Genomic DNA, 12,451 nt, shown 5'->3' with positions numbered 1-12,451 from the left:
CTCCCCGAGCTTTCCTGACATCGTAAAGTGGGGATAGAACAAGGGGAGATGGGCCACGAAGCATCCGGCCTCCCGAGATGACAGAGCGAAACACCAAAGTTTTGCCAATGTGGGCAATCGACAAGCAAAACCAGGCAACAAAAGGCACGGCAGGTCACGGGCGCCAGGCGGCCGAGCGGCAGAGGCAGGACGCACATGGAATGTGGGAGCTCGTAGCCGGAGCAGAGGGACCGCCCCAGGGGGAGACTGCCTGGGGGGGGGGGGGGGGCGCCAACCTCACTAACTCCCAACAGCCAGGACACGGGCCTTACTGCCTCTGACACGCCCTCCTGCCGATTTGGTGTCTGTGAGGCTGCTTCTGGTGGGGTGAGGCCGGCATGAGTCCCACCACCCAAGGGGCAGGTCAGGCGGTGTCCCCACCTCTAGGCCCAGCCCCATCCCGGCCGAGGCCAGCTGAGGGTGCCGAGGTGCTGGCCCAGGCCAACTGTGGGCCCACGCCCCAGGCTGAGCTTCCCGGGGGGGCTTAGAGAGTGGGTAGGACTGAGGTCCCAGCCTGCCGGACGCCAGCCAAGCCGCGGCATAGCCGGTGTGGGCTCCGGGTTGAACCCAGGCTGCTCTGGGCAAGACACGCCGCCTCTCAGAGAGTCTGGGGGGAGGCGCGAGGAGCGTGGGTGAGCACTGACCTGGTCCAGCCCCGTCTGGATGGCGCAGCCTGGACAGATCCCGCAGGAGGATGAGTCCCTCCCGCCCCCACCCGCAGCCAGCAGCCCCTGCCCAAGTAAGAGGGCCGCTGCCAGGAGGTTAAAGACTTTATTTGCCTTATGACCTTCCACGTTCTGAGAGCTTGCTTGGAGCAGGTGCAGAAAGAACAGGACGCTGTTTCTGGGGCAGGAGCTTGGCCTAGAGCACTTCCGAAGCGGGTGGTGAGCCCCCGGGGCTGAGACCCGGGCACACCTACAGGCCCGGTGGCCACGGAAGCAGAAGGGCCACCACCACGGGCACCACCTGACCGGCGGGCAGCCACAGTCCTCGGACGAGGCGCGCTTTCACTCGACGAGCCTCCGGCCGCCGCGCCGGCCGTGGTTGTCCCGCCACACGCAATAGTTGAGCGCGGCCGCAAAGGCCAGCCAGGCCAGGTACGGGTAGAGCAGGCGGGCGGCCGGTGGGCTCACCCCACGCCAGGCCACGGCCGTGGCTCCTGCCAGCCCACCCGTCAGCAGGAGGTCCACCAGGGCCTGCAGAGACACGGGCAGAGAGGTCAGGGAGGCCTGAGGCTCACGTAGCCACGAGACGTGCGTCCCAGCTGGCCGCTTATAGGCGGCGATCGAGGGAACACCTCTCCATTCCACCCCTAAGCGACCCAGCCAAGCCCCTCCCTCGTTGTGTGCCTCCGTTTCCCATCTTTAAAATGGGAACGATCGCCCCCGCCCGATCCCTGCTGGGTGAGGGAGGCACATCACCAGGTGCGCTGTGTTCAGCATACAACGGCCCCCCAGCCAAGCCCGCCAGCCCATCTGGTTCCATCAGGAGTCCGCAGTGCTCCCTTCACCGAAGGAGGAGCAGCCCTGGAGGGCCGCCGGCCCCCCGAGCTTCTGAGAGATCCTGACCATGAGCCGCCCCCGTCGCGAGACCCTCACTCCATCTAGGATGTGATGCCCCATGTCCCCCACGGAAAGGCCACTCCTCCGCAGGCCATCTCCAGGGACCAAGAGGACTGGCCAAGGCCACACTTACCCAACCCATTTGTCGGGTGCCAAAGAAGAGGGGAGGCCACGCCCAGTTCAAGGCCAGCTGCCCGGCATAGAGCCCCAGGGGAACCACAGCCTCCTCCGAGAAGCCCCCCAGCTCTTTCCAGACCATGTAGGAGCCATACCTGAAACAGAGGCCACGGGTCAGGGCACCAGCAGGGAAGAGACCCAAAAGCTCACCTATGGGGCGACACAGTGGCGGCTCAGGCACGCTCTGCCGCTGACTGCTTTGTGACCTCAGGGAAGTTGCTTGACTTCTCTGGGCCTTCATGCTCTCTACAGGATTGCTGTCGGGATGTGAGTTAACACACTGGCCGTGCTTCGGTCAGCGCCTGGCACATGCAACACTCAATAAATATCTGCCATCATTATCATCAGGCTCTGAAGAGGACAGCACGTGAGGCACACAAGTGAGAAAGAGGCTCCTGGCCCAGCCGGGGATGGGACCGGCACAGGTACAGGTGACGTCCTCCAGCTCTTACACACGCAGGCACTGCCCTGGCACTTTCCGAGCGTTAACTTGTTTTATCTTCGTGATAAGTGAAGGTGGGCAGTGTCGTCACCCCCCTTTTACAGGTGAGGAAACTCAGGCACAAAGCGGTGAAGTGACTCCCTTAAGACCCCTTAGCAGGCAACCAGCAGGTAAAGTCAGGATTTGAATCCGGGTGGCCAGGGCCAGAGCCCGAAGTCTTTACTCCGTGAGAGATTCGACCTCATCAGGGTCACAGGGAGCCTCCGCAGGGTCCCACGACAGAGAGACCAGGGTCGCATTTGCGCTTTATCAGGATCTCATGGGAGGAGGAAGGCCAAGGAGTGGGAGGCCTGGAGACTGAAGCAAGATGAGGTAGACATAGTGATGCCTGGGCCAGGATCGGGGAGGAGAAAGCAGGACACAGGAAGAGCTGGGAGCCTGACTGGGCAGGGCCTGGGACTCTGGGGGTGATGCCCACGTGATACCCGGGTTGTGCGGACTTGTGTGTGTCTCAGTCCCATCAGAACCCCGGGGGGCATCCAGCCTGGCTTGTGCCACCTGCTCCCCGGGCGCCTGGCATCTGCAGCCCCACGCTGGGCTGGCATAGACTCAGGATGCAGGGAGGCAACGAACATTCCAGGGCAGGAAGCAGCCCGCAGAGGCCGGTTGCAGTTCCCATTAGAGCCACCAGGAGGGTGCCCTCACCCGCCCAGCTGCCGCCGTCTCGCCACAGGGTTTCCTGCAGGGTCCCTACTTGCTAGCTGTGTGTCTTCTCCAGACCCCTTGTCAAATGGGTGGCCTTGCAAATTAACCCAGACCCAGCCTAGCACGGAGCAGGTGCTCGACAAAGGGTAGCTGCGAGAATTGCCGTTCCTGTTGCTGCCGCTGTGGGTCTTGGAAGCCACCCAGGTCTGGACTTGACACACTGAGCCAGGCTCTCCCCCCCACCCCCACTCCCCGGAGTTGCGAAAACAGCCAGGGTGCCAGCGTGAGGCTGCGCCATCCGGCCCGCCCCTCCCGGGAGGCCTTGGAGGAGAAAGTTCAGTCGTTGGAGCAACGGTCCCGAAGCTGCCTCCACCCTCGCTTGGCAAACCTGGCCAGGAAACGGTGCCTGCGGCCCCAGGAGCACGTGGAGAAGCTCTAAACTCGAGCCTCAGCCTCGGAAGGGGGAGGACGGCCCCGCCCACCTACCCCATGGCCGAGTACAGGGTGCCCCAGATGGGGCCCAGCGTCCAGCGGGGCGGGTGCCAGGAGGGCTTCTGCAGGCCGGCATACCAGCGGAGGCCCTCCCCGCGGACATAGTACGAGCCCAGGAAGCCCCCCAGGCTGGGCACCAGAGTGAAGCCCACGGCGGGCACCCAAGGCGGGGCCATTGCTGCTGCGGCTGCTGTTCTGGAAAGTTCTGAAAGAGAAGACAGGGGTGGGGGTGAGGGGTGGGGTGAGGAGCGGGGCAGCACTCCAGAACTGGGGCGAGGCTTCCCAAGCACTGGGTGGGGAGGGGCCAGGTTCACACAGGCAGCCCCTGCCAGCCGAGTGCACTGGCTCCAACGAATGCATTTCCACCCAAACTCCTGCCCCCCAACCCAGAAGGCTGCCCTGACTGGCAGGAGCCTGGGGTCACCCCTGCCCCCACAGGTGGCCCCAACCTCAGCTCTTGCCTCAGCGGCCAGGGCCCTGTCCTCTCTCTTACCCTCACCCTTGACCTTGGGGCTCCTGTCAAGTTGGATTCAAGACCAGTCCGTGTCTCCTCCACCAAGAAGTTTTCCCAACCCTTCCTCCCCAGGCCAGTTGACAGCTCGGTGCCCTAGGAAGCCTGCATCAGTCCACACCCTCTACTTTATGTTCTAGTACTTCTCATTCATTCATTCTCTCATCACTCATTCATTCATTCAGAAGCTGGGATCACACAGAGCGTGGCTCAAACCCTGGTTCTCCACTGACTCACTGTGACCTCAGGCAAATCACTTCAGCCCTCTGGGCCTCAGTATCCCCCTCTGCAGAATGGGATATCAACACTGCCTACCTACCAAGGCCAAGCTCAGTAGGGGAGCATCCACCAACCTTCAGGTATTTTACCACCAACCTTCAGGCCCACCCTAAAATCACCATCCCTGCCCTGCCTGCCAGAGAGGGAAAGCAGTCACACAGCACTCTGGGGCCAGGCTCTGCCCAGTCCAAAAGCTGCTCCCTCCATGACACCCAGGCTCATTGAGGAGGTGGGTGGGAAAGAACAGGAGTTAGCAGGAGTTCAAGGCTGGTGAGGTCCCCTCGGCGGCCCTGAGAGGCTGGCAGGGCTCAGGGCAAGGAAGGCCCCCTGCGTCAGGCCTGGATGCTGCCACCTCAAGGGCTGGGGACCCAGTCATCAGGCTTGTACATTGTGCTCAACAGCTACGCCCCCTTGCCCCGCAGCCCTGAGGTCTCGGAGAACCTACTAGGCGCCCAGCAGCCAGTGAGGCTCTCAGCAGACTGAATTGCTCACTGGGGCTGAGAACCCAGAGTGACAGCAAGGGGGACCCCCAGCTGGGCATCTCAGGCCAGCTCTGACCGCACCTGCTGTGGGACTCTAAGCCTGTGAGCACCCCGACTGGGCCTCAGTTTCCCCACCATAAAATGAGGAGGCTGGGCTCCCGCTGACAGAGCCTGATCCTAACTGGAGAATCTGGGGGTGCTTGTATGCAGGAGGTAAGAAGCCACCCACCCAGATTCAGCTCAGCAAACCTGTAGCACGGCCTCCTGGGGCGGGGGCTGGGGCCCAGGGTAGATGGAGCGGGGGTCCCGGAGAGGCACACAGACCTCAGTCAGAAAGGGCACCCCTGACCCGGGCTCAAAGAAAAGAAGGTCGCGGCGGCACAGTGCGCCCTTCCTTCACAGGGACACGGGGGCGGGGGCGGTCAGGGTGAAGAGAATGATGGGCATGGGCTGAGGGGTCGGGCTGCGGGGGAGCAGGTGCAGGGAAGGGGGGGTGCGCTCACTCTGGAGGCAATGGGGAGCCATCAGGGCCTGGTCAACCCCCAAAGCCAGCTGTTGACGACTCTCATGACGTGAAAACTGTTCTCCACATAAGTGAGGAAAGAATATAAAATTGACTACAGAATGATCCCAATTAAAAATAAATAAATAACACAAATAAGCATTTTAAAAACTGTAACAGGGGCGCCTGGGTAGCTCAGTTGGTTAAGCATCTGACTTCAGCTCAGGTCATGATCTCCTGAGTTCGAGCCCTGCATCAGGCTCTGTGCTGACAGCTCAGAGCCTGGAGCCTGCTTCAGATTCTGTGTCTCCCTCTCTGCCCCTTGCCTGCCCATGTTCTGTCTCTCTCTCTCTCTCTCTCTCTCAAAAATAAACATTTTTAAAAATTTTGTTTTCAAGAATAAACATTAAAAATTTTTTTAAAAAACTGTAACAGATATGGGGTGCCTGGGTGCCTCAGTCGGTTAAGCGCCCGACTCTTGAGTTCAGCTCAGGTCATGATCTCATGGTCGGTGGGTTGAAGCCCCGCATCAGGCTCTAGGCTGACAGCCTAGAGCCTGCTTGGGATTCTCTCTCCCTGTCTCTCTGCCCCTCCCCTGCTTGTGATCTCTCCTTTTCAAAATAAATAAATAAACTTAAAAAAATAATAAAACACAAAAATAAAACCTGTAACAGATTCACGAAGATGTTAGCAACCGTCATAATCACAAAGCTAACATTGCTGGGGAACGACTGGCCGCCCACCACCCTTCAATCCTTGCCCTGCGGGGAACGATGTCATCTTATCCCATCTGCCAGCAGAAGAACGGAGGCACAGAGCAGGACAGGCGTCGGCCGGGGACCCCTCTGCAAGCGGGCAGCTGAGGATTCTATGGGCTGCCCTTGGCAGTGGGATTTACAACGCTACGTTCATTCCGTCTTTATTGTTTTCCAAAACGTCTATAATGAAGATCATTTTAAAGGGAACAATCGAGAAAGTGCTAGCAGATTCCAGCTCTGCCATCTGGGGACTGACTGATTCCTCCCTCCCCCGCCCTCCTGCCCTGCCCTCTGGTTTCCAGAGAGCACAGAACAGGTGAGCCTGAGGGTCTATCTCACCACAACCGACAGGACCCTGGCCCTGTGCTCCTGCCAGGTGGATGTGGAACTCTGGACGCAGAGCCCTGGGACCCAGCCGTCCCGCTGAGCTCACCAGCATGTGACCTGGTGACACATGTGACACATGTGACGGGCTCGGGCCTCCTCAGCTGCTTTCTCATCTGTGCAATGGGGACACAGCCCAGCCCGCCTAACAAATATGCTGGATCCACAGTAAAGTGACAGCATTTGGCAACCCCAGGAGCTGTGGTCAGTGCCCTAGGTCTCCCCCAGACTGGGACATGGCTGAGCAGGTGGGAGGCCTTCACACCGTCCTGATCCTCACATGCCGGCAGGGAAACTGAGGCCCGGACACCGAGGGGAGGGGCTGGGGGTCAGGCATTGAATGTCAGACTTCAAGTCTCCTCAGGGTGACTGGGGGTCTGTGGTCGCGAGCGCCGCACCACAGTGACTTCCCAGCTGGGTGGAGGCTACGTGGGGACTCTCGGTACCACTTTTATAACTTCTCTACAAGTCCCAAGTTGGTTCCAAGTAGACCGTTCAAAAAGAAGTATCCTGGTTTGGATAACAGCTTGCACCGTCCCAAGCTTATTACGCTCGGCATCTGTCGCTGCATCAGGCCCTGAGCCGGGCCCCAGACCCCGCTGCAAGTGCCACCAAGAGCCTCCGAGCCTCCATTGCCACCACAAGACTCCTGCTCTGAGACTGTCGGTGGCTCCGGTCCCGGGTTTTGGCTTTTTTTTTTTTTTCCTCTCCTACTTTTTTTTTCTTAATCGAGGTGAAATCTGCATGACGTCAAATTAACCCCTTAAAGCGCACAATTCGGTGACAGTATTACGCTCCCAATGTCGTGTAATCGCCATCCACACCAAGTTCTAAAACGTTTTCAAAACCCTCAATGAACCCCCATACACTCCTTGCTCCTCCCTCCCCCGGCCCCTGGTAACCAGCCCTCTGTCTCTGTGGATTTATTTACCTTTTCTGGACATTTCATGTAAATGGCATCATACACCACGGGGCCTTTGGGGTCTGGCTTCTTTCCCTGACCGTGATGTTTCCGAGGCGTGCTCACACTGCCGCGTGGGTCCATACTCCTCCCCAAGGTGCTGTGGGCAGGGGCGCCCGTGTCACCCTGCCACAGCACCCAGCCCGTGCCCAGGAAATCCCACACAGGACTCGCTCACAGGGCCAGCGGGCCCTACAGCCCACCAACCCGGTCCCTGCGGTACAGGACAAACCAAGGGCCACCAGAGGGCGGTGGCTTCCCTAAGTCCTCAGGGACAGAGTAGGGTCCTGTTCCTGCCCCCACCCCCGGCTGCGCCTTCCAGAGCCTGGCTGTGGTTATGCTTCACTGGGCCTAGGGGATCTGAGGGTCTGCCCGCCCCGAAGGTCGAACACAGAAAGGCCAGATGCCTCCCACGCAGAGAGCCCGGGCAGGGAGCTTCCTGTGGCCTCTCGGGGACTGCTCAGCCCTTGAATCACCCGACGACGGGGGGACCCACCAGGCTGAGTCACGCTCGGCTGGGCTGGGCTGGGCTGAGCTGGGCTGGGCTGGCCTGAGAGAGGTCTGCTCTGGGATGGGGTCCCAGGGAGGGCTGGGGAAGGTGAGGGAGCACCCAAGGCTGGGAAAGGGCTCGAGGGCTGATCAGCTGCGTGGAAAACCTGCCCGGCCGGCTTCATGGGGTCATGGGGAGGCCCAAGCGAGGACCAGATGAGCGAGGCGCTGTGCTGCCAGTGTTGGGGCCACTCACCCCATTTCCTCCGGGGGAAGAAACAGCCCCGTGGCATAGACCCAAGGCTGAGAAAACATCAGCCAGTCAGGCACAGGGCGCTAAACGGGGCAAGATGCTTCACAGACGGCCAGGGGCCACTCCCAGAGGAGCACTTCCAACACAGAGGGCTCAGGACCTGGGGTCAGGAGAAGGTTCTAGGCCTCTGGGGAATGAGCATCATGGGTGGTGCTTGGTGCATGGCAAGCTGTGGGCCAGGCCCATGCTGCTGGTCATTACTTCACTTAATTCGTCACAGTGGCTGCAGGGGAGGCGACCAGCTGCTTCTCTTCCGGGGACCCTGAGCCACACCCTCCCAGCCTCCATGGTGGACGTAACTATTCCCACCATCCGGATGAGGAAACTGAGGCACAGGGAGTCGCAGAATTTTCCAGATCTGTGTGACTCTGAGGCCCAAAGCACCCCCACCCCTGAGCTGGGAGTCTGCTGGCCTCAGCGGTCTCAACCTGTGCCCAGTGTCAGAAGATTCTGTCAGGGTCAACAGGCTCACTCTCTCCAGCCCCAGCACCAGTGTCCCAGCCCCCACAGGGCATCAGACCCCACCTTGGCCCAGGGGCGGCACTTATAGGATCTGAATCCTTCCTTTCCCCTCAGGGTGGGAGTCAGGACCTGTCCTTAAGATGCCTCGCTCCTGGCCAAGAGACTCCAGACCCATTTCTGGCCCTAAGATCTCACGTCCCAAACCTCTATGTCCCCATCTGAGAAGTGCGGACTGAGCTAGTGAGTCTCAGGGGATCCTCCTGTTCCCTGAGGGTGGCAGAAACTGCTCCCCAGGAAAAAAAAAAAAAGTTTTGTCTCTCTGATTCCCACCCTCGCCTCCCCAGCTACGCCCAGCTCTCCTCGGCCTTATCTCTCACTCAAGCCACCGCTGTCCAGGGACTTGTTTTAAAGCTCCTTTCTACTTTTTTTTTAATTTTTGTTTAATGTTTATTTATTTTTGAGAGAGACAGAGAGAGACAGAGTGCGAACAGGGGAGGGGCAAAGAGAGGAGACACAGAAGATCCTTTCTACTTTTTTTTTTAACGTTTATTTTATTTTTGACAGAGAGGGAGAGAGAGAGAGAGAGAGACAGGGCATGAGCGGGGGAGGGGCAGAGAGAGAGGGAGACACAGAATCCGAAGCAGGCTCCAGGCTCCGAGCTGTCAGCACAGAGCCCGATGTGGGTCTCGAACCCACGAACTTTGAGATCATGACCTGAGCAGAAGTTGGACGCTTAACCGACTGAGCCACCCAGGCGCCCCACGGACTGCACAATTCTTGACCCTCCCCTCATTTCTGTGTGCGCTCTCTTCCTAGCTTTGGATACCATCTACCTCCTACTGACTTTCCAACAGACCTCTCCCTAGAACTCCAGAATCAAACCCAGAGCCAGCCTGACATCCCCACTTGAAGGTCTCAAAAAAGACGCCCTAACTCAACTCTCAGTGAGGAACTCCCCACCAGAGCGCCCCTCCCATGCAGTTGTAAGAAATAACACAGGCAGACCTGTGGGACCCTTTACTCAGTTTCCCTCACTGGTAACACCTTGCAAAATCACAGGGCGACACCACCCCCAGACACTGACATTGATCCGGACAAGACACAGGAGATCCTCCTGGTGTCCTTTTACGGCCACACCCACGGCCCCCCGCACCCTAATGCCTCCTGAGATGTTCATTTCTCTGTGATAAAAGTCCAGAGGGCAATCGCTGAGTTGTATGGCTTAGCTTTTAGTTTAGTTTAGTTTTGTTTTTTTTTTTTTAACGTTTATTTATTTTTGGGACAGAGAGAGACAGAGCATGAACAGGGGAGGGGCAGAGAGAGAGGGAGACACAGAATCCGAAGCAGGCTCCAGGCTCCGAGCTGTCAGCCCAGAGCCCGACACGGGGCTTGAACTCACAGACCGCGCGATCATGACCTGAGCCGAAGTCGGACGCTCAACCGACTGAGCCACCGAGGCGCCCCGATCCTTTCTACTTTTAAATGACTCACAGCGAATCCTCCTCGTTCATAACCTTTGTGAATCTTCTTCATTATGAAAGTACCCAGCATAAGAGACAACAGGTCAGGAAGGATCCCCATCCAGCTGGTGACCTGGGAGGTCTGGGATGGGGTGGGGCTGGGGGTGACAAGGGGGTATTTGCTTTATGGGGCAGATGACTACTTTTTTAAACACAAAGAGCATATTCAGGCATGGCTTGCATAATCAGAAATAAGTAAAAAACAAAAAACAAAAAAGTAAAAATAGGGGCACCTGGGTGGCTCAACGGGTTAAGCATCTGACTCTTGGTTTTGGTTCAGGTCATAATCCCAGGGTCTTGGGATCAAGCCCGGCGTGGGGCTCCATGGACGTAGAACCTGTTTGGGATTCTCTCCCTCTCCCTCTGCCCCCCTCTCTCCCACCCTCCCTCCCTCTCTCTCAAAATAAACTTTGAAAAAAAGAGAGAGAAACAGATTTGAAAATAAAATAGTGACAAAGCAGAAGTGTGTATACTAAAAAGAAGGCTCCCTCCCTTTGAGCCCAAGCCCCCACCCCACCCCAAGGAACCCACTGTCAGCGGCTTCAGTCACTGCCAGGCACAAATGTGTGCCTGGCATACACACACACACACACACACACACACACACACACAGCAGGCGGAGAAAGTAGCCTCTCGAGCCTGGTGGAGGAAGCAAGGCTTTGAACCACACTGGTTCAAACCCTGGCTCCACCGCTGTCACTGTGTGACCCCGGACAAGGGCCCCTGGGTGAGCCTCAGTTTCCCTCAGTTCAAAGGATTCCCTCAGAGACTCCCTTTGGGTGTGCTGAGCAGCCTTCTAGAGACGGAAAGAGGCAGCCTACCCCCTGCTCCACCAAGAGGCTTGCTACCCCCACCCCTTGCTCCCCGGTTCCTTTCGAGGCAAGTAGACAAACACCCTTGCTCCATGAAGGAGGCATCGGCCACTGCTGTCCCGCATCCCCCACAGAGGCTGCCCACTTCTGCCCGCAGAGGAAGAGGCTCCGGGCCCACATTCCTCCTGCTAGGCCTTTCGGTCAACAGCCTGCTGTGTGCCAGGCACCCTGGCACCCTTCTTGTGCACAGCCTCCTCTGACCCTCTGCTGGCCCCATGACCCTTTTGGAACAGCCCCAGTCCATGGCCCCTAGGGCAGGCCCAAGCCCAGCTCCTTCTGCCATCCATCTTAGAGCTCGCGGCGGGCACCAGGTACCATCGGGCACTAGCAGGCCAGCCAGAGAGGCTCGCAGGCCGGGCCAGGCCAGCAGGGTGGACCCCAGAACTGGCAGTGTGTTCACAGCGGGAGGCCCCACCCCCCCCCACCCCCACCACCCAGGCTCTGAGCTCCTTTGCACGAGGGCCAGGGGACAGGCAGGTCCTAGGCGATGTTCTGCCCACACCAGACCTCTGTCCAGGCTACAGCGCACCTGAGAACTGAACTGGGAATCTTGGGACCCAGGTCTAAGGCCCTCTGGGGCCTTAACCGGTTGTGTGCAAGTAACCTCCCAATCTGGCCTGGGTTTCCTCCCCTAGAAATGGAGTGTCTCAAGTTGATCAGCAGCCTGAGGTCTCTCGGGCATTTTGTGGCCCTCACGGCATCCCGCTCAGCCACTCTCGCCCTCCTCCCATCCCCACCCCTGCTTCCACATCTGCGGAACGGGCGGGAGCCGGGAGCGTCCGGTCCCTCCGGGGGCTGCGCTTCCCTCCAGACCCGAGCGGCGGGGAGGGGAGGGAAGGGGCGCGGAGAGGAGGGGCGGGGCGGGGCGAAGAGGGCCGGGGCGGGGCGAGGAGGGCCGGGCCCCGGCGAGGCTGCCCTAGCTCCCCCTCCGTCTCCCGCTCGCCCACCGGAACCCCGCCGTACGGCAGCCCCGACCGCGGAGGTCAGGGCCCGGGCCGCCCTGCCCGCTGACCCGGCGGCCGAGCCCCTAGCGCTGCCCCACGGCCGCCCCTGGGATCCCCGCCCCGCCGCTCCCGCCCGCCTCCTCCCGCCTCACTTCGCCCCCGGCCCCCGCGCAGGCGGCCGGGCGCCGTCGGGTGTCGCACCTGCGCTGGGCCGCCCCGCCCGCTGCCCCCTCGGCGCCCGGGCCCCACTCACCAGCCGCGGGGACGCGCTCCGGGAAGGCACTGCGCGGCGGGAGGCGGCGGCCCAGGTCCCCGGCCCGCCCCGCCCCGCCCCGGCCGCGAGGCCCCGCCCCGGTCCCGCCCCGCCCCGCCCCGCCCCGGCTCCGCCCCGCTTGGCTGGAAGCCGCCGGAGAGCTCACTCTTTGCCTCCTTCCCGCCAGCGAGGCACGCCTCCGCCTCCGCCTCTGCGCCCGAGCCTCCGTCAGCCCCAGTCCTTCCCATGGCGACCTTCCCGGCTGCGCCGGCTGGCAGGTCGCTTCTCTTCTTGAGCCTCACCT

The 12,451-nt window shown here is 60.2% G+C and overlaps 1 protein-coding gene across 1 annotated transcript; it reads right to left on the bottom strand.

The window, feature by feature from the left end:
- Positions 1–793: 793 nt before the first annotated feature.
- On the bottom strand, positions 794–12,220 carry TSPO (translocator protein). The gene is made up of 4 exons (XM_030320857.1): positions 12,148–12,220; positions 3,412–3,622; positions 1,735–1,873; positions 794–1,235 (listed from the first exon to the last, which is right to left on the bottom strand). Exons 2-4 carry the CDS (start codon positions 3,591–3,593, stop codon positions 1,047–1,049), a joined length of 510 nt encoding a protein of 169 aa, XP_030176717.1. The 5' UTR covers positions 3,594–3,622; positions 12,148–12,220; the 3' UTR covers positions 794–1,046.
- Positions 12,221–12,451: the final 231 nt, after the last annotated feature.

The sequence above is a fragment of the Lynx canadensis genome, chromosome B4 (assembly GCF_007474595.2).
Source record: "Lynx canadensis isolate LIC74 chromosome B4, mLynCan4.pri.v2, whole genome shotgun sequence".
Taxonomy (NCBI): domain Eukaryota; kingdom Metazoa; phylum Chordata; class Mammalia; order Carnivora; family Felidae; genus Lynx; species Lynx canadensis.
Note: the sequence above shows the minus strand (reverse complement) of the source record. Positions and strands in the feature narration are given on the sequence as shown.